The 22,081-nt window shown below is 45.5% G+C and overlaps 1 protein-coding gene across 1 annotated transcript; it reads left to right on the top strand.

Moving 5' to 3' along the window:
- The first annotated feature begins 18,355 nt into the window (after positions 1-18,355).
- Positions 18,356-20,613, top strand: LOC123403395 (cytochrome P450 72A15-like). The gene is made up of 4 exons (XM_045097331.1): positions 18,356-18,923; positions 19,125-19,369; positions 19,531-19,915; positions 20,019-20,613. The coding sequence occupies exons 1-4, from the start codon at positions 18,396-18,398 to the stop codon at positions 20,442-20,444; spliced, it is 1,584 nt and encodes a 527-aa protein (XP_044953266.1). The 5' UTR covers positions 18,356-18,395; the 3' UTR covers positions 20,445-20,613.
- The last annotated feature ends 1,468 nt before the right edge of the window (positions 20,614-22,081 follow it).

Raw genomic sequence — 22,081 nt, 5'->3', positions numbered from 1 at the left:
CTGGGCACTGAGTCTTACTCAATCTCGTACCTTGTAAAACTTGCAAGAACCCTTTCTTGGACTGTTCCATTTTGAACCTCTTCAAAACTTTATCAAGGTATGTGCTTTGTGAAAGTCCTATCAGGCGTTTTGATCTATCCCTATAAATCTTAATGCCTAGAATGTAAGCAGCTTCTCCTAGGTCCTTCATAGAGAAACTCTTATTCAAGTAATCCTTTATGGTCTCTAAAAACTCCACGTTGTTTCCAATCAGCAATATGTCATCCACATATAATATTAGAAACGCCACAGAGCTCCCACTCACTTTCTTGTAAATACAAGATTCTCCAACCACTTGTATAAACCCAAATGCCTTGATCAGCTCATCAAAGCGTTTGTTCCAACTCCAAGATGCTTGCACCAGTCCATAAATGGATCGCTGGAGCTTGCACACCTTGTTAGCATTTTTAGGATCGACAAAACCTTCGGGTTGTATCATATACAACTCTTACTTAAGGAAGCCGTTAAGGAACGCCGTTTTGACATCCATCTGCCAGATTTCATAATCGAAAAATGCAGCTATTGCTAACATGATTCTGACGAACTTAAGCATCGCTACGGGTGAGAAAGTCTCATCGTAGTCAACTCCTTGAACTTGTGAAAAACCCTTTGCCACAAGTCGAGCTTTATAAACGGTCACATTGCCATCAGCGTCCGTCTTCCTCTTAAAGATCCATTTGTTCTGAATAGCCTTGCGGCCCTCAGGTAGTACCTCCAAAGTCCACACTTTGTTCTCATACATGGATCCTATCTCGGACTTCATGGCTTCTAGCCATTTGTTAGAATCTGGGCCCACCATTGCTTCTTCATAATTTGCAGGTTCATTGTTGTCTAATAACATGATTGATAAGACGGGATTACCGTACCACTCTGGAGCAGCACGTGGTCTCGTCGACCTGCGTGGTTCGACAGAAACTTGAACTGGAGTTTCATGATCATCATCATTAACTTCCTCCTCAACCGGCGTCGCAACGACAGAGGTTTCCCCTTGCCCTGCGCCACCATCCAGAGGGATGAGAGGTTCGACAACCTCGCCAAGTTCTATCTTCCTCCCACTCAATTCTCTCGAGAGAAACTCCTTCTCGAGAAAAGCTCCGTTTTTAGCAACAAACACTTTGCCCTCGGATTTGAGATAGAAGGTGTACCCAACTGTATCTTTTGGGTAACCTATGAAGACGCACTTATCCGCTTTGGGGTCCAGCTTTTCAGGCTGAAGCTTTTTGACATAAGCATCACATCCCCAAACTTTAAGAAACGACAACTTTGGCCTTTTGCCATACCACAGTTCGTATGGTGTTGTCTCAATGGATTTTGATGGTGCCCTATTTAAAGTGAATGCAGCTGTTTCTAATGCATAACCCCAAAACGATAACGGCAAATCAGTAAGAGACATCATAGATCGCACCATCTCTAATAAACCGCCGAATTTTGCTGCTGCGCCGTGTGCAGCAGGGCACGGATCTGCTCGATCCCTCTGCCAGCCTCTGAATCAGTCGGCTGGAGGGAATCGGCTATCTTGGCGGCGGCAGCCAGGTTGAGGACGAGTGTGCGGAACACCTCCACGTTGCTCTGATGAGTGCACCGACTAGCAGAACGGCGGGGCTGATGGCGAGCGCCGGATGTTTCCCCGACCTCGTGCTCGTTCCGGCCGGTTTGGCGGGGGCTTTCATGGGAGTTGGCCATGTGCACTTCGGCTGCAGGCCCGCGACCTACGTACTCGGAAGGAAACTCAGTCAGAACTGAGTCCGAGCACTGGGACGGCGGTGCAACTACCACCGATTCGAGGACCGCCACTTGTGAAGACGCGCTCTGGCGCGCCTGGGCGTGTTGCATCAACGCTGGAGCTGCGGACGGCGAGACCGCTTGTTGCGGCGCGTGACGGGGCGAAGGCCGACACAGGAGCCGACTGCTGGAGAAGAAGGATGTCGCGGGCGCCGGCACGGAAGTGCGTAGCCCCGCGACTGGGGAGCGCCTCGACGCGAGAGGGGCATCCCGAAGCCATGCCGAATCGTCGACGATGAAGGAGAGAGCGCCGAAGAGGATCTCGTCACCCATGCTCAAATCTCCACCGGATGACATGATGAAAAGATGTAGTCGCAAACTCGCCGGAAGTCGCTTAGACGCCTGCCCCACGGTGGGCGCCAACTGTCGTGGGTATAAGTCTGACAGTAGATGTATGGGGTATGAAAGGATGGGCAGAGCCTTAGCTATGGCGAGATTGTATGAGTTCAGGCCCCTCTACGGTGGAGGTAAAAGCCCTACGTCTCAGTGCTCTTGGGAGCTTGATGTCGAGTGGAATATGGATTACAGTGAATTGCTAACCCCTGCACCAGTGGGGAAGGGCGACTTATATAGAGTGCGCTGCCCTTCACAACGGTTCGGTGCGCAGGGGTAGAGTAGTGGTGATTAAATGCCTACGTTACAGGTAACGTATGCCTTAAATGCTAATAAAGGTACATGAAAGCGTATGACCATTGCCCTCCAGGGGGGTTACGATGTACAGAGTGGAATCCAGTCGGTACGTTTGATACGCTCCGAATGCTCATTTCCGACTGGATGATGGAGGAATCGTCACCGACTGGATGAAGGGAAGTCCTTCATTCAGTCGGAACTGACTAAGGGCCTTGTCCCTTATGAAGGGTAGTCTTTGGGTAGGACCTATAGGGCAGGCCTATGACCCTACCCTAGGACTATAACCCCATCACTCATTGTGATGTTGTATTACCGAGTGGTCCCTGAGATACCTCTCCATCACACAAAGTGACAAATCCTAGTCTTGATTCATGCCAACTCAACAGACACCCTTAGAGATACCTGTAGAGCACCTTTATAGTCACCCAGTTACGTTGCGACGTTTGATACACACAAGGTACTCCTCCGATGTCAGTGATTTGCGTGATCTCATGGTCATAGGAACAAATACTTCACATGCAGAAAACAATAACAATAAACTGCACGATCATATGCTACGTTCATAGTTTGGGTCTTGTCCATCAAATCATTCTCCTAATGATGTGATCCCGTTGTCAAATGACAACTCATGTCTATGGCGAGGAAACCTTGACCATCCTTGATCAACGAGCTAGTCCTTTAGAGGCTCACTAGGGACAGTGTGTTGTCTATGTATCCACACATGTATTTGAGTTTCCATTCAATACAATTCTAGCATGGATAATAAATGATTATCATGAACTAGGGAATATAATAATAACCACTTTATTATTGCATGTAGGGCATATTTCCAACAGAAACTACACGAGGCCACACTCCCATGCGACCTGCCCCGGAATCGACGATGCCACGCAGATCAGGCAGGCCATGGAGATCTCCCTCGACTGCTACACTTCAAGCGGACATGGCGCCTGTCCACTCACCGTATCGACCTAAGGGACCCACAAGGCACATGGTGGCGCCTCACTCTCTACGTCGGCCAGACTTGTCTGCACGCCCCTCCAGACCCGACAACATGGTAAGGTGCGATGAGGTTGTCGGGCGTGACCATAAGTGCAGCGTCCCGTGGTACGGGGCACTTTGGCGCACACGTAATCTCAGGCGGATCCTCCTTGGTATCCAAGGCATCCGGATTCTCTGCTCCATCTCCTTCTGCGACAGGATCTGTTGTGGCCTCTTTGAGCTCTATCGCACCGCCATCTCGTGCAGCTGCACTTTCACCTCCGCGGACACGTCTTCAAAGGGGAGTCACCAACCATATTAATTACAAAAATATTGCTAAGTTTGGTCTAGCATGCTTGTCAGGTGAACCTCCCACTATCCATGAGACTTTTGGTAATTCTCGTTGGAAAGATGCTATGGATGAAGAGTTTTTTGCTCTTCAGAAAAGCAAGATATGGCACTAGGTTCCTCGTCTAGTAGGTAAAAATTTGATTGATTGCAAATGGGTCTATAGGACTAAAGCAAATAAGATGGTACCATTGATCGTTATAAGGCAAGATTAGTCACAAAGGAATTTAAGCAACAATATGGCATTGATTATGCGGATACTTTTAGTCCAGTTGTTAATTCTGCTTTGATTTTCTTTGTTCTATCTATTGTTGTTTCCAAGGGATGGAGTCTTAGACAGCTAGATGTGCAGGATGCGTTCCTTCATGGTATTCTAGAAGAGGAAGTGTACATGAAACAACCTCCTGGTTTTGAGGATAAAAATGCACCTTTCCATGTTTGTAAACTTCATAAGGCCTTGTATGGGTTGAAACACGCTCCGAGAGCGTGGTACTCTCGTCTGAGTACAAAGATGCAACAACTTGGGTTTGTAACCTCGAAATCTGACACCTCTCCGTTCATTCACAACAAGTTCAAGACATTCATATTTGTTCTCATATAAGTTGATGATATCATTATGAGTAGTTCCTCTAATGATGCAATAACTAGTTTACTCAAAGATTGAAGTTCAGAATTTTCTCTGAAAGACCTAGGAGAGCTGCATTTCTTTCTAGGAATTGAAGTTAAGAAAATCTAGGATGATATTCAGCTCTCCCAAGAGAAGTATGCGAATGATTTGTTGAGAAGAGTTGGTATGAAGGATTGCAAGCCTTCACCCACACCTTTGTCCAACTCAAAATCATTAACTTTGACCCAAGGAGAACTTCTGAATCAGGAAGATAATACCAGTTATAGAAGCATTGTTGGTGCTCTTTAGTACTTGACGTCAACTCGGCCTTATATATCATTTGCAGTAAATAAAGTTTGTCAATTTTTGCGTGCACCCACCACTGTTCATTGGACAACAGCAAAACGTATTGTAAGGTATGTGAAGAATACATCAAGTCTTGGTTTGACTTCCTGAAAATCTTCATCTACTCGTATTAGTGCCTTTTCCGATGCAGATTGGGCTAGTTGTCTTGATGATGGAAGATCAACTGGTGGGTTTGCAATTTTCTATGGACCAAACTTAATTTCATGGTGCGCTAAGAAGCAAGCAACTGTTTCCAGGTCAAGTACTGAAGCATAATGCAAGGCACTAGCAAATGCAACGACTGAGGTGATTTGGTTGCAATCTATGCTAAAGGAACTTGGAGTTCAACAAGCTTTGCCTCCATGTCTTTGGTGTGATAATCTTGGTGCTACATACTTGTCTGCTAATCGAGTGTTTCATGCGAGAACTAAATACATTGAAATAGATTTTCACTTTGTTAGAGAACGAGTTGCAAACAAGCAGTTAGAGATCAGATTCATTCCCTCCAAGGACCAGCTTGCAGATGGATTCACAAAAGCATTGTCAGTCAGAAGTTATGAAGATTTCAAGCGTGATCTCAGCTTGCGCAGTTGTGATTAAGGGAGTATGTTATACATATTGTAACCTGGTATAACGTAATGTTTGTGCACGTTCGCATGTCCCTCTCTCTCGTAGACTTGGCTTGCACGTCATCTATAGAGATAGGAGTTAGCTGTTTAAGTTTCTATCCTTTCTTCTATTTCAACAAACTCAATCTTGTAATATGTATGAGAGGTTATCTCTCGTTCAATCAATATAAACCCTGCGGGCTCTCCTCTCGAGGGTTGAGACGCTTCATCATTTTTTCACAGAGATAAGCCGTGATAATGTACATGATCGTATAGCTCAAATTCATGTGCATTGAGTGGAAAACGACGATTGTACAACTTCTCGTGGCACTCAACGACGATTGCACAATTTCTTGTGCGTTGAGTGGCAAACGATTGAAATGAATGCATTAATAGCTTGACTAGCATTTGCCCAAAATAAATTAATGCATTAGCGTTGTAAGATGCAGAATATTAACGTGATGTTTCAAAATAACACAACCTTATTTCTCTGTTCATCATCGGTTTTTTTTCTTTTGAAGGTAATAGAGAGGTGATCTGCCAAATTTCATATAGACAAGGAAAGATAGAAAAGTGTATAGAAGATATTTACAAGACCAAAAAAAAGCCCTAAAAATTACAGGTCATTTTCCATAGCTAAATCCAACTAGATGAGGTCCTCCCTTACGAGGTAAGCAACATCTAACACCTATAAAGAGGTGTTCTGGAAAACCCTCCGATTCCTCTCCTTCCACACATGCCACAACACATAAATGAGCACACTGCCAAAGCGCTTCTGTCTCAACGAGTCTAACGCCTCAATATTTCTGTTCCACCAGTCCTCAAGTGTGGAAAACCCAGACCAAGCTTGGAATGATCACAGACCATCCAACAACGATAACCCAATTGCTCTGGACAAAAAGGCATCCCCGAGAGAGATGAACATTTGTTTCAAATTCAGTGTTGCACAGACGAAAAACCTCCTCATGAGGCCAACCACGGACAGCAAGACGGTCTACGGTTAGAGCTTTCCGGTGAAGGATAAGGCAAACGAACACTTTGCACTTTGGCTCAACTTTGGCCTCCCAAATCTTGTGTGCCTCGAAAGGAATAGATGCACCTTCAAATTGCAATCTACAAGCTTAAGTTGCGGAGTAGAAACCATTCGCAGAATCCTTTCAATTGATGGCATCAGGAGTAGACGGGTCAAGATGCACATCTTGAGGAGAAATACATAGGCTAACAAACTCACAAATTTGAGCTGTCTGAGAGACAAAAACAAAAGGTCCGCATCCAACGATTATCATGAAGAGATTCAAAAACAGTGAGACGTTTGCGCCGAGCAATAGCAAACAGGGAGGGAGCAATCTCTTTATGGGCGCTTCCAATCAACAAACGGTCAAACCAGAAACTTGTCTTCATCCATCGCCCACCTCAATATTCGTTGCCACACGAAAAATTTACATGTCAATAGCATCACAAGGAAGCTCCATGCCAAGGACGGTCCGGGGCAGCAGAATGTAACCATTGCGAGCGGAGACAAAGGGCCCTCCCAAAATGCTTGGAATCAAGGTTTCCAAGGCCATCCAAATCCTTGGATGGCACACGACATCCCAATTAACAAGGGAATGACCTCCATCAGCATTGCCATCCTCATCTCCAGTCCAAACGAACGATCATTGCAAAGAAGAGAGTTTGTTTGTCACCCACTTGTTGGAATTATGCCCTAGAGGAAATAATAAATATAGTTATTATTATAATTCCTGTATCAAGATAATCTTTATTATTCATGCTATAATTGTATTGAATGAAGACTTATATACATGTGTGGATACATAGACAAAACACTATCCCTAGCAAGCCTCTAGTTGGCTAACCAGTTGATCAAAGATAGTCAGGGTCTTCTGATTATGTACAAGGTGTTGTTGCTTGATAACTGGATCACGTCATTAGGAGAATCACATGATGGACTAGACCCAAACTAATAGACGTAGCATGTTGATCGTGTCATTTTGTTGCTACTGCTTTCTGCGTGTCAAGTATTTGTTCCTATGACCATGAGATCATATAACTCACTGACACCGGAGGAATCCTTTGTGTGTATCAAACGTCGCAACGTAACTGGGTGACTATAAAGATGCTCTACAGGTATATCCGAAGGTGTTCGTTGAGTTAGTATGGATCGAGACTGGGATTTGTCACTCTATGTGACGGAGAGGTATCTCGGGCCCACTCGGTAATACAACATCACACACAAGCCTTGCAAGCAAAGTGACTTAGTGTAAGTTGTGGGATCTTGTATTACAGAATGAGTAAAGAGACTTGCCGGTAAACGAGATTGAAATAGGTATGCGGATACTGACGATCGAATCTCGGGCAAGTAACATACCGAAGGACAAAGGGAATGACATACGGGATTATATGAATCCTTGGCACTGAGGTTCAAACGAGAAGATCTTCGTAGAATATGTGGGATCCAATATGGGCATCCAGGTCCCGCTATTGCATATTGACCGAGGAGTCACTCGGGTCATGTCTGCATAGTTCTCGAACCCGCTGGGTCTGCACACTTAAGGTTCGACGGTATTTTATGCGCATTTGAGTTATATGGTTGGTTACCGAATGTTGTTCGGAGTCCCAGATGAGATCACGGACGTCACGAGAGTTTCCGGAATGGTCTGGAAACGAAGATTGATATATAGGATGACCTCATTTGATTACCGGAAGGTTTTCGAAGTTACCGGGAATGACGAATGGGTTCCGGGTGTTCACCGGGGGGGCAACCCACCCCGGGGAAGCCCATAGGCCTTGGGGGTGGCGCACCAGCCCTTAGTGGGCTGGTGGGACAGCCCAAGAAGGCCCTATGCGCCAAAGGATAAGAAATCAAAGAGAAAAAAAAAAGAGGTGGGAAAGGAGAGATGGACTCCACCTTCCAAACCTAGTTGGATTCGGTTTGGAAGGGGAGGACTTCCCCCCTTGGCCCGGCCGACCCCCTTGGGGCTCCTTGAGCCTCAAGGCAAGGCCCCCCCTCTCCCACCTATATATACGGAGGTATTAGGGCTGATTTGAGACGACTTTTCCACAGCAGCCCGACCACATACCTCCACGGTTTTTCCTCTAGATCGCGTTTCTGCGGAGCTCGGGCGGAGCCCTGCCGAGATCAGATCACCACCAACCTCCGGAGCGCCGTCACGCTGCTGGAGAACTCATCTACCTCTCCGTCTCTCTTGCTGGGTCAAGAAGGCCGAGATCATCGTCGAGCTGTACGTGTGCTGAACGCGGAGGTGCCGTCCGTTCGGCACTAGATCGTGGGACGGATCGCGGGACGGTTCGCGGGGCGGATATAGGGACGTGAGGACGTTCCACTACATCAACCGCGTTCACTAACGCTTCTGCTGTGCGATCTACAAGGGTACGTAGATCAGAAATCCCCTCTCGTAGATGGACATCACCATGATAGGTCTTCGTGCGCGTAGGAAAATTTTTGTTTCCCATGCGACGTTCCCCAATAGTGGCATCATGAGCTAGGTTCATGCGTAGATGTCTTCTCGAGTAGAACACAAAAGTGTTTTGTGGGCGGTGATGTGCGTTTTGCTGCCCTCCTTAGTCTTTTCTTGATTCCGCGGTGTTGTTGGATTGAAGCGGCTTGGACCGACATTACTCGTACGCTTACGAGAGACTGGTTTCATCGCTACGAGTAACCCCGTTGCTCAAAGATGACTGGCAAGTGTCGGTTTCTCCAAATTTAGTTGAATCGGAATTGACCGAGGAGGTCCTTGTATAAGGTTAAATAGCAATTCATATATCTCCGTTGTGGTGTTTGCGTAAGTAAGATGCGATCCTACTAGATACCCATGCTCACCACGTAAAACATGCAACAACAAAATTAGAGGACGTCTAACTTGTTTTTGCAGGGTATGCTTGTGATGTGATATGGCCAACGATGTGATGTGATATATTGGATGTATGAGATGATCATGTTGTAATAGATAATATCGACTTGCACGTCGATGGTACGGCAACCGGCAGGAGCCATAGGGTTGTCTTTAAACTAACGTTTGTGCTTGCAGATGCGTTTACTATTTTGCTAGGATGTAGCTTTAGTAGTAATAGCATGAGTAGCACGACAACCCCGATGGCGACACATTGATGGAGATCATGGTGTGGCGCCGGTGACAAGAAGATCGTGCCGGTGCTTTGGTGATGGAGATCAAGGAGCACGTGATGATGGCCATATCATGTCACTTATGAATTGCATGTGATGTTAATCCTTTTATGCACCTTATTTTGCTTAGAATGAAGGTAGCATTATGAGGTGATCTCTCACTAAAATTTCAAGACGAAATTCTGTTCTCCCCGACTGTGCACCGTTGCTACAGTTCGTCGTTTCGAGACACCACGTGATGATCGGGTGTGATAGACTCAACGTTCACATACAACGGGTGCAAAACACTTGCACATGCGGAACACTCGGGTTAAGCTTGATGAGCCTAGCATGTGCAGACATGGCCTCAGAACACATGAGACCGAAAGGTCAATCAGGAATCATATAGATGATACGATTAGCATAGGGATGCTTACCACTGAAACTATACTCAACTCACGTGATGATCGGACTTGAGCTAGTGTAAGTGGGTCATGAACCACTCAAATGACTAGAGAGGTGTACTTTTTGAGTGGGAGTTTAGCAAGTAATTTGATTAAGTTAAACTCTAATTATCTTGAACATAGTCTAAGTCCACTTTTAATATATTTGTGTTGTAGATCATGGCTCACGCGACAGTCACCCTGAATTTTAATACGTTCCTAGAGAAAGCTAAGTTGAAAGATGATGGAAGCAACTTTGTAGACTGGGCTCGTAATCTTAAGTTAATCTTACAAGCTGGGAAGAAGGATTATGTCCTTAATGCTGTGCTAGGACATGAACCACCCGCTACGGCTGACCAGGATGTTAAGAACGCTTGGTTAACACGTAAGGAGGACTACTCAGTAGTTCAATGTGCAGTCTTGTATGGCTTAGAACCGGGACTTCAACGTCGCTTTGAGCATCATGGAGCATATGAGATGTTCCAGGAGTTGAAGTTCATCTTTCAGAAGAACGCCCGGATCGAGAGGTATGAGACCTCCGATAAATTCTATGCTTGCAAGATGGAGGAGAATTCGTCTGTCAGTGAACATGTGCTCAAAATGTCTGGGTACTCGAACTGTCTAGCTGAGCTGGGGATTGAACTCCCGCAAGAGGCTATCACTGACAGAATCCTTCAATCACTGCCGCCAAGCTATAAGGGCTTTGTGTTGAACTACAACATGCAAGGGATGAACAAGTCACCCGGCGAGTTGTTTGCGATGCTGAAAGTCGCAGAGTCTGAACTCCGTAAAGAGCATCAAGTGTTGATGGTGAATAAGACCACTAGTTTCAAGAGAAACGGCAAAGGCAAGAAGGGTAATTCAAAGAAGAGTGGCAAGCCTGTTGCCAATCCGACGAAGAAACCCAAAGCTGGACCTAATCCTGAAACAGAGTGCTTTGCAAGGGTATGGGTCACTGGAAGCGCAACTGCCCCAAGTATCTGGCTGATAAGAAGGAGGGCAAAGAAAAATCAGGTATATTTGATATACATGTTATTGATGTGTACTTAACCGGCTCTCGTAGTAGTGCCTGGGTATTCGATACCGGTTCTGTTGCTCATATTTGCAACTCGAAACAGGAACTGCGGAATAGGCGAAGGCTGGCGAAAGATGAAGTGACGATGCGCGTAGGAAATGATTCCAAGGTTGATGCAATCGCCGTCGGCACAGTTTCACTTCAGTTACCATCGGGATTAGTTATGAACTTGAATAATTGTTAGTTAGTGCCTGCGTTGAGCATGAACATTATATCTGGATCTTGTTTATTGCGAGACGGTTACTCTTTTAAGTCAGAGAATAATGGTTGTTCTATTTCTATGAGTAACATCTTTTATGGTCATGCACCCAATGTGAGAGGATTGTTCATATTGAATCTTGATAGTGATACACATATACATAACATTGAGACCAAAAGAGTTAGAGTTAACAATGATAGCGCCATATTTTTGTGGCACTGCCGCTTAGGTCATATTGGTGTAAAGCGCATGAAGAAACTCCATACCGATGGACTTTTGGAGTCACTTGACTTTGATTCACTCGACATGTGCGAACCATGCCTCATGGGCAAGATGACTAAAACTCCGTTCTCCGGAACAATGGAGCGTGCCAGTGACTTGTTGGAAATCATACATACCAATGTGTGCGGTCCGATGAGCGTAGAGGCACGCGGCGGATATCGTTATTTTCTCACCTTCACTGACGATTTGAGTAGATATGGTTATGTCTACTTAATGAAGCACAAGTCTGAAACATTTGAAAAGTTCAAGCAATTTCAGAGTGAAGTTGAAAATCATTGTAACAAGAAGATCAAGTTCCTACGGTCTGATCGTGGGGGTGAATATCTGAGTTTCGAGTTTGGTGCTCACTTAAGACAATGTGGAATTGTTTCACAGTTGACACCGCCTGGAACACCACAGCGTAATGGTGTGTCCGAACGTTGTAATCGTACTTTATTAGAGATGGTGCGATCTATGATGTCTCTTACCGATTTGCCGTTATCGTTTTGGGGTTATGCGTTAGACATAGTTGCATTCACTTTAAATAGGGCACCATCAAAATCCGTTGAGACGACACCATACGAAATGTGGTATGGCAAAAGGCCAAAGTTGTCGTTTCTTAAAGTTTGGGGATGTGATGCTTATGTCAAAAAGCTTCAGCCTGAAAAGCTGGAATCCAAAGCGGAAAAGTGCATCTTCATAGGTTACCCAAAAGAGACAGTTGGGTACACCTTCTATCTCAAATCCGAGGGCAAAGTGTTTGTTGCTAAAAACGGAGCTTTTCTCGAGAAGGAGTTTCTCTCGAGAGAATTGAGTGGGAGGAAGATAGAACTTGATGAGGTTGTCGAACCTCTCATCCCTCTAGATGGTGGTGCAGGGCAAGGGGAAACCTGTGTCGTTGCGACGCCGGTTGAGGAGGAAGTTAATGATGATGATGATCAGGAAACTCCGGTTCAAGTTCTTGTCGAACCACGCAGGTCGACGAGACCACGTGCTACTCCAGAGTGGTACGGTAATCCCGTTTTGTCAATCATGTTGTTAGACAACAATGAACCTGCAAATTATGAAGAAGAAATGGTGGGCCCTGATTCCAACAAATGGCTAGAGGCCATGAATTCCGAGATAGGATCCATGTATGAAAACAAAGTGTGGACTTTGGAAGTACTACCTGAGGCCCGCAAGGCTATTCAGAACAAATGGATCTTTAAGAAGAAGACGGACGCTGACGGCAATGTGACCGTTTATAAGGTTCGACTTGTGGCAAAGGGTTTTTCACAAGTTCAATGAGTTGACTACGATGAGACATTCTCACCCGTAGCGATGCTTAAGTCCGTCAGAATCATGTTAGCAATAGCTGCATTTTTCGATTATGAAATCTGGCAGATGGATGTCAAAACAGCGTTCCGAAGGTTTTGTCAATCCTAAGAATGCTAACAAGGTGTGCAAGCTCCAGCGATCCATTTATGGACTGGTGCAAGCATCTCGGAGTTGGAACAAACGCTTTGATGAGGTGATCAAAGCATTTGGGTTTATACAAGTGGTTGAAGAATCTTGTATTTACAAGAAAGTTAGTGGGAGCTCTATGGCGTTTCTAATATTATATGTGGATGACATATTGCTGATTGGAAACAACGTAGAGTTTTTGGAGAGCATAAAGGATTACTTGAATAAAAGTTTCTCTATGAAGGACCTAGGAGAAGCTGCTTACATTCTAGGCATTAAGATCTACAGGGATAGATCAAAACGCCTGATAGGACTTTCACAAAGCACATACCTTGATAAAGTTTTGAAGAGGTTCAAAATGGAACAGTCCAAGAAAGGGTTCTTGCCAGTTTTACAAGGTACGAGATTGAGTAAGACTCAGTGCCCAGCAACTGATAAGGATAGAGAGCATATGAGCACCGTCCCCTATGCTTCAGCCATAGGTTCTATCATGTATGCAATGTTGTGCACTAGACCGGACGTTAGCCTGGCCATAAGTATGGCAGGCAGGTTCCAGAGTAATCCAGGAGTGGATCATTGGACGGCGGTCAAGAATATCCTGAAGTACCTAAAAAGGACTAAGGAGATGTTTCTCGTGTATGGAGGTGACGAAGAGCTCGCCGTAAAGGGTTACGTCGATGCAAGCTTTGACACAGAATCCGGACGACTCTAAGTCACAGACCGGATACGTATTTATTCTTAATGGGGGTGCGGTAAGCTGGTGCGGTTCCAAGCAAAGCGTCGTAGCAGATTCTACATGTGAAGCGGAGTACATGGCTGCCTCGGAGGCGGCTAAGGAGGGTGTCTGGATGAAGCAGTTCATGACGGATCTTGGAGTGGTGCCAAGCGCACTAAATCCAATAACCTTGTTCGGTGACAACACGGGTGCCATTGCCTTAGCAAAGGAACCACGGTTTCACAAGAAGACCAGACACATCAAACGACGCTTCAACCTCATCCGCGACTACGTCGAAGGGGGGGACGTAAATATAAGCAAAGTGCATCTGAATGTAGCAGACCCGCTAACTAAACCTCTTCCACAGGCAAAGCATGATCAACACCAGAACTGTATGGGTGTTAGATTTATTACAATGTAATTCGCATGATGATGTGAGGGCTAGATTATTGACTCTAGTGCAAGTGGGAGACTGTTGGAATTATGCCCTAGAGGCAATAATAAATATAGTTATTATTATAATTCCTGTATCAAGATAATCGTTTATTATCCATGCTATCATTGTATTGAATGAAGACTTATATACATGTGTGGATACATAGACAAAACACTGTCCCTAGCAAGCCTCTAGTTGGCTAGCCAGTTGATCAAAGATAGTCAGGGTCTTCTGATTATGTACAAGGTGTTGTTGCTTGATAACTGGATCACGTCATTAGGAGAATCACGTGATGGACTAGACCCAAACTAATAGACGTGGCATGTTGATCGTGTCATTTTGTTGCTACTGTTTTCTGCGTGTCAAGTATTTGTTCCTATGACCATGAGATCATATAATTCACTGACACCGGAGGAATGCTTTGTGTGTATCAAACGTCGCAACATAAGTGGGTGACTATAAAGATGCTCTATAGGTATATCCGTAGGTGTTCGTTGAGTTAGTATGGATCGAGACTGGGATTTGTCACTCCGTGTGACGGAGAGGTATCTCGAGGCCCACTCGGTAATACAACATCACACACAAGCCTTGCAAGCAAAGTGACTTAGTGTAAGTTGCGGGATCTTGTATTACGGAACAAGTAAAGAGACTTGCCGGTAAACGAGATTGAAATAGGTATGCGGATACTGACGATCGAATCTCGGGCAAGTAACATACCGAAGGACAAAGGGAATGACATACGGGATTATATGAATCCTTGGCACTGAGGTTCAAACGATAAGATCTTCGTAGAATATGTGGGATCCAATATGGGCATCCAGGTCCCGCTATTGGATATTGACCGAGGAGTCACTGGGGTCATGTCTGCATAGTTCTCGAACCCGCAGGGTTTGCACACTTAAGGTTCGACGTTGTTTTATCCGTATTTGAGTTATATGGTTGGTTACCGAATGTTGTTCGGAGTCCCGGATGAGATCACGAACGTCACGAGGGTTTTCGGAATGGTCCGGAAACGAAGATTGATATATAGGATGACCTCATTTGATTACCGGAAGGTTTTCGGAGTTACCGGGAATGTACCGGGAATGACGAATGGGTTCCGGGTGTTCACCGGGGGGGGCAACCCACCCCGGGGAAGCCCATAGACCTTGGGGGTGGCGCACCAGCCCTTAGTGGGCTGGTGGGACAGCCCAAGAAGGCCCTATGCGCCAAAGGATAAGAAATCAAAAAGAAAGAAAAAAAAGAGGAGGTGGGAAAGGAGAGAAGGACTCCACCTTCCAAACCTAGTTGGATTCGGTTTGGAAGGTGAGGACTTCCCCCCTTGGCTCGGTCGACCCCCTTGGGGCTCCTTGAGCCTCAAGGCAAGGCCCCCCTCTCCCATCTATATATACGGACGTTTTAGGGCTGATTTGAGACGACTTTTCCACGGCAGCCCGACCACATACCTCCATGGTTTTTCCTCTAGATCGCGTTTCTGCGGAGCTCGGGCGGAGCCCTGCCGAGATCAGATCACCACCAACCTCCGGAGCGCCGTCACGCTGCCGGAGAACTCATCTACCTCTCCGTCTCTCTTGCTGGATCAAGAAGGCCGAGATCATCGTCGAGTTGTATGTGTGCTGAACGCGGAGGTGCCGTCCGTTCGGCACTAGATCGTGGGACGGATCATGGGACGGTTCACGGGGCGGATCGAGGGACGTGAGGACGTTCCACTACATCAACCGCGTTTACTAACGCTTCTGTTGTGCGATCTACAAGGGTACGTAGATCGGAAATCCCCTCTCGTAGATGGACATCACCATGATAGGTCTTCGTGCGCGTAGGAAAATTTTTATTACCCATGCGACGTTCCCCAACACCACTTTCGTAGGGGCAATATAGTCATGTGGAAAAGTTTGATTGAGGTGAGGACTCACTTGGCAAGCTCAACACTGCTCGAACGATTGAAGAGTTTACCCCGCCAAGTTGTTTCGAGCACTAATTAGAAATCCCTTTTATGGAAACAACAAACAAATAATTTATAGTTAAATTTTAACATGTGTCGCAGGCTAATAGTTCACACATACTCCCTTTGTTCCTAAATATAACCGTTTAAATATTTCACTACGAGCTGTATACGAAACAAAATGAGTGAATCTATACTCTAAATTTTAAAATACTCTAAAATATAGTCAGTAATAAATCTCTAAAAAACTTATATTTAGAAATGGATGGAGTATATAGTACACGATATAATCTCACATAGATGACAAATCTAGCAAAATATTATCAGAATGGACAGGCGCGGCGCCTATGCTTGTTGCTAGGTTCAAAACGTGGCCAAGCCATTTTACATCTTGTGCAATTGAAGGGCCTTTTGTGTGTAATTAGAAAAAAAATGTGAGGGGGGGTTCGATTAAAAATAAAAAGCATGCCTCGTTCCCTGCGATTCCAATGGGTGACAGCGGGCCATAGGCACGATGGCGTGCCATAGATGCAACATTTTTTTAATAAAGGGTGCTTTTAGAAACTCAAAATGTAGCATCAGGTGGATACAAAGCATAATGAGTAACACCCGACCTCTTCCTAGATAGGATGCACATAGCCAATTGTGAATAGTCTGACAAAAGGAAAAAAGCAAGATATTGACACTAGTAAAGTCGTTTTAAATCAACATTATGCCTATGTTTAAGGAGGTGGTGGACCGATCTGAAGATTATGTTGTCGCCCATGTTGGTGAAAACTTCCATGCACTAGTAGAGAAAAGTATATAGGTGGAGGTTTAGCAGTAGCGAGGGGTATAAACCCGCGGTACAACTAATTAGTAGTAGCGAGGGGTATAAACCCCCGCTACTACTAAGTTGATAGTAGTAGCGTGTGGTAGAAACCCGCACTAATACTAAGTGGTGTCCATCGTGTCCCCCGGGACATGGTAGTAGCGCGAGGTATAAATCCCGCGCTACTACTAAGTTGATAGTAGTAGCGCGGGGTATAACTCAGTACTAGTACTAAGTGGTCTTCACCGTCCCGTCCCCCCTCCCCGGGACACGCCCTGAAATCCCCATCTTCCTCTCCCAAACCCCTTCTCTCTCCTGTTACTCTCCCCCTCTCTCCGTAGGCTCTCCCACTAGGCTCCTGCCCATGCTCGCCTCCTCCATAGTGTCGAAAGAGGCCGCCGCCTCGCGTCACCGACATTCAGGAGCTCGCCGGTCTTCCCCTCTGTCTCCATCCCACCATGTCAAAGCACCTCATCCCGGCAACCAACCCTGATGTTCTCTCCCTCTCTCTCCCTCCCTCCCTCCCTCCCTCCCTCTCTCTCTCTCTCCCTCTCCCTCTCCATCTCCCTCTCCCTCTCTCTCTCTCCCTCCCTCCCTCCCTCCCTCTCTCTCTCTCTCTCGTTTGACTCACCCTCCCTTGCTCATGCTAGTGCAGGTCGTCGCCATGGACGACGAGGAGCTATTTGCCTTGGCCGCGAAGAGGAGCTCCACACCACCACCTTTCTCTGCCTTGGATCCGGGCCTTCTCGTGCAACCGCCGCCGGATCTGGTCTGCCGCTGCCCATCCGCGCCGCCAGCGACCCCTGCCATTTAAGTTTTAAACATATCACATTTTGATATAGACAGTCTCTATGATGCATGCAACTTCTATGGTTGTTTTATTTATTTATAATACATAATTGTGAAAGAAAATCATGGCATGTCTATTTATGTTTTTGTTTACCAATTTCAGTAATAATTTCCGTTTTTAGATAGTTATAAACCGAGAGTTGTTCATATTACATTTTTTCCGAAGGCGCTCGATGTACGAATGAAGCTTCTTTTTGGAGGCCTTTGCCTTCACGGTTTGAAAACATCAAAATAACACGCTTACTTTACTACAAATACTGAATATTTCTATATGTAGCACATAGACATTTTGCATAAAGACATACATACATAATCCTGATATGACTTCTCTGATCAGTGTTCCTTCTTTAAAATTCGTATACGAAGGTATGTGATTTTTTGAGTTGGCCCTTGTTGGCACATAGACATTTTGCATAAAGAAGTCCCACGTGGGTGGCCGTCACCATCATTTGACCGATCTTTTCCCTGTGGAACTTTCTTCTCCTCCAAGCTCACTGTGAGCACATCCATTAGTCTTATAACGCAAGAAATCATTAACAAATGGGATGAAGACAGTGATCCAACATCACAGTGCCACCGTTACATAACACGATGCCAAACCAGTCTTACACTCCAAGAAATCTTAAAACAAATGCAAAGAAGAGACTAATCAAGCTCCTAATCAACCTCTTACCCAGGGACACCTCTATATAAGACGATGCCAAACATGCCGCCAATCAATGTACGCTCGTTCAACATCTCTTGACCTTTGAGAAAAAATGGCTTTTGACTTTGCCGCTGCGGCAGCGGCAGTGCCATGGAGCTACCTCCTGTACGGCCTCCTGGGCTCCGCGCTCCTGTGGCAGGCCCGCCTGCTGCTTGACCGGCTGTGGTGGCGCCCGCGGCGGCTGGAGCGAACGCTGCGCGCGCAGGGCGTCGGCGGCACGCCTTACCGCTTCCTCATGGGCGACCTCAAGGAATTCGGCCGGCTCAACGACGAGGCCTGGTCCAAGCCATTGCCGCTGCGCTGCCACGACATCGTCCCCCGCGTCACGCCGTTCCTCCACAACAACGTCCGGGACAACGGCAAGCCGTGCTTCTCCTGGTTCGGGCCGGTGGCCAACGTGGCCATCACTGACCCTGAGCTTATCAAGGACGTGCTGTCCAACAAGTTTGGCCACTTCGAGAAGCCCCAGTTCCCGGCTCTCACCAAGCTGCTCGCCAACGGCCTTACGACCCACGAGGGGGAGAAATGGGTCAAGCACAGGAGGATCCTCAATCCCGCGTTCCATCTTGAGAAGCTCAAGGTCAGCGAAAAAAATTGCACACAATTTAGACTATTAATATCCCTTTTAGTTTGTGTTGTACGAAATGTACAATTTATTTACGTTATCTTCAAATTTCGCTTTAATTTCAACTTTTAAGAAAATTATACGTATGTCCTGGAATAGCTTGCCACCAGGTGCGATTAATTATGGCTCATTGTTCGTTTATGACTTAATTTGCAGCTCATGCTACCGGCTTTTTCTGCGAGCTGTGAAGAGCTTGTCACCAGATGGAAGGAGTTGCATGGTTCTGACGGATCGTGCGAGGTGGATGTGTGGCCGGAGCTCCAGAACCTCACCGGGGATGTCATCTCTCGCACAGCTTTCGGTAGCAGTTATCTCGAAGGAAGGCGGATATTCCAGCTGCAGTCCGAGCAAGCTAAGCTCTTTGTTGGTGCGGTCCAGAGGATTATTATTCCTGGTTACCTGTGAGTTATCATGTGATCTCCTGTTTTTCTTCTCTGTTGCTAATTTTTGAATGGCTTAAATTTCTTGAAAATCTCAATCAGTATTCAGTAGTAGTCATTATTTCCTTTTTCTTTTTGTTACACTATTTTTTATGTTGTGGGACCTGCCTGATGTACCGCAGATTCTTGCCCACCAAGAACAATCTGAAGATGCGCAAAAACAATAAGGAGGTCGAATCAATTTTACAAGGTCTAATCAATAAAAGAATGCGAGCTATGGAAGAAGGTGAACAATCCGAAAATGATCTACTAGGCCTGTTGCTGGAGTCAAATATGAAGGACGTGGACGAGCATGGCCAACCTAGCCAAGGAATGGCAATGGAAGATGTCATCGAGGAGTGCAAGCTATTTTACTTGGCAGGAATGGAGACAACGTCAGTACTGCTCACGTGGACAATGATTGTACTAAGCATGCATCCGGAGTGGCAAGACCTTGCAAGGGAGGAGGTCCTAGGTTTATTTAGGAAGAACAAACCTGAGTACGAGGGCCTTAGCCGACTAAAAACGGTGAGTACTTGCTGAAATTGATGTATTTTGTTTTCTTAACCGCAGAAGGTATAACATGACTATGAAGGTACAAATAGTTGATTTCTCTTTCCACTAATTGTAGGTGACCATGATCCTTCACGAGGTTCTTCGGTTGTATCCATCGGCTACTGTTTTTAGCCGAAAAACATACAAGGATATGGATATTGGAGGCGTCAGATACCCCTCGGGTGTGTTCATTGAGGTGCCCGTTCTATACATCAATCATGATCCAGACATATGGGGAAGTGATGCCAACGAGTTCAAACCAGATAGATTTGCTCAAGGAATTTCCAAGGCATCAAAGCATCCGGGTGCCTTCTTGTCATTTGGTTGGGGCCCACGGGTATGCATCGGTCAGAACTTTGCAATGCTCGAAGCCAAGATGGCGCTAAGCATGATCCTTCAACACTTCGAGTTTGAGCTCGCGCCATCATATACGCATGCACCGCACACTGTGATGACATTGCAACCCATGCATGGTGCGCAAATTAAGCTCAGAGTTATCTGACTAGGTACACTTCTAAGCCAATATTTGATTATTTCCAATTGTCGGTGTAAACACTGTTTGTTTGTGCAAGATGAACTTTGTATTTTAACTATCTGTGTAAACTATGTTAGTTTGTGTAAGATGAACTATGTATTTAAATTATCCATGTAAATAATGTTTGTTTGTGTAAGATGAACTACGTACGAGTGAGTAAAAATGTCATCATTTTTTAGAAAAGGAGGCTTTGCCCCGACCTCTGCATCGAGTGATGCATGCAACCATATATTAACCAAACAAAAGTCTTCAGAAAGTACATAAATGACGAAAGCAAAAAGGAGTTGAAATAAAAAGATACATGGCGAACAGCACGCCGAAGCCGGAAGTGGCTAAAAGATGTAGATGTCTAAACACATATCCTATTAATATGACGCCATCCAAACCGGTTGAAGATACCCTGTGCTATCATCTCCCAACGGACACACCCAGTAACCATAGACTCCCTGGCTGCCACAGGAGTTAGTAACGACCATGTGCGGATCAGTGCGGTAGTTCTGAAGATAACCTGCAGAAAGTGAATATCACGTAGTCTGTTAAAAAACAAATCATTTCTGCTATTCCATAAAGCCCATAGAAGAGCACATGCTCCGACACGAATAGATTTGGCCAATTGAACATCAACTCCCTGTAACCACGTTCCAAATAACGAGTTCAAGTTAACAGGAGGAGGGATGTTAAAAGTAATATGAATCGAGCGCCAAACAAGTTTCGCCATAGGACAATCGAGAAAGAGGTGCTGAATACTCTCTACCCTTGGACAAAAGCTACATCTGAGGCTACCTTTCCAATTCCGTTTGGCCAGATTATCCTTTGTTAAAATAACTCCCTTGTGAACAAACCACGAGAAAACTTTAATTCTAAGAGGCACTTTGACCTTCCAAATATGCTGGGTTTTTGGAATAGGTACGGAATCAATGAGATCAGAATACATGGATTTAACCGTAAACATCCCATTCGATGTTAAACTCCAAGAAATTCGATCAATCCTGTCAGAAAGATTAACCTTCATTAACCTTCTAACCAGATGCAACCAGGAGACCCATCTATCACCAATTAAAGATCTACGGAATTGAATATTAAGGGGTATCTCACGAAATACTGCCGCAACGGACACTTGTCGGCGTTGGGCAATATGGTACAGCCGCGGGTATTGAAGAGCTAAAGGCGAATCTCCTAGCCAGGAATCTTCCCAGAATCTGGTCAATTCACCATTACCAATGATAAATCTCGATCTGTTGAAGAATGAGTTTTTCACCCGCATCAGACCCTCCAGAACGGCGAGTCTAGTGGTCTAGCCGTAACCTGAGATAAAGATTTGGAGTGAAGGTACTTGTTCGTCAGAATTTGTACCCACATCCCTTCGGATTCCATAGATAATCGAAACAGCCACTTGCTGAGAAGACGTCTATTTTTGGTCTCCAAATTTTCGATTCCTAAACCTCCTTGTTCTTTAGGTCGGCAAATAATATCCCATTTAGCCAGCCTATACTTAGTTGTAACCTCATCACTTTGCCAGAAAAAACGGGATCGGTAGAAATCCAATCTTTTTCGCACCCCCACAGGTACCTCAAAAAAAGATAGGAGGAACATAGGCATGCTTG

The sequence above is a fragment of the Hordeum vulgare genome, chromosome 6H (genome assembly GCF_904849725.1).
Source record: "Hordeum vulgare subsp. vulgare chromosome 6H, MorexV3_pseudomolecules_assembly, whole genome shotgun sequence".
NCBI lineage: Eukaryota > Viridiplantae > Streptophyta > Magnoliopsida > Poales > Poaceae > Hordeum > Hordeum vulgare.
The sequence above is the reverse complement of the archived record's forward strand: the minus strand, read 5'-3'. Positions and strand labels throughout refer to the sequence as shown.

Bases quoted from the DNA above. Each gene is read 5' to 3' on its own strand.
- LOC123403395 (XM_045097331.1), top strand. From the start codon at position 18,396: ATGGCTTTTGACTTTGCCGCTGCGGCAGCGGCAGTGCCATGGAGCTAC. The intron at 18,924-19,124 runs GTCAGCGAAAAA...CTTAATTTGCAG, and splicing joins TCCATCTTGAGAAGCTCAAG to CTCATGCTACCGGCTTTTTC. The intron at 19,916-20,018 runs GTGAGTACTTGC...CACTAATTGTAG, and splicing joins GCCTTAGCCGACTAAAAACG to GTGACCATGATCCTTCACGA.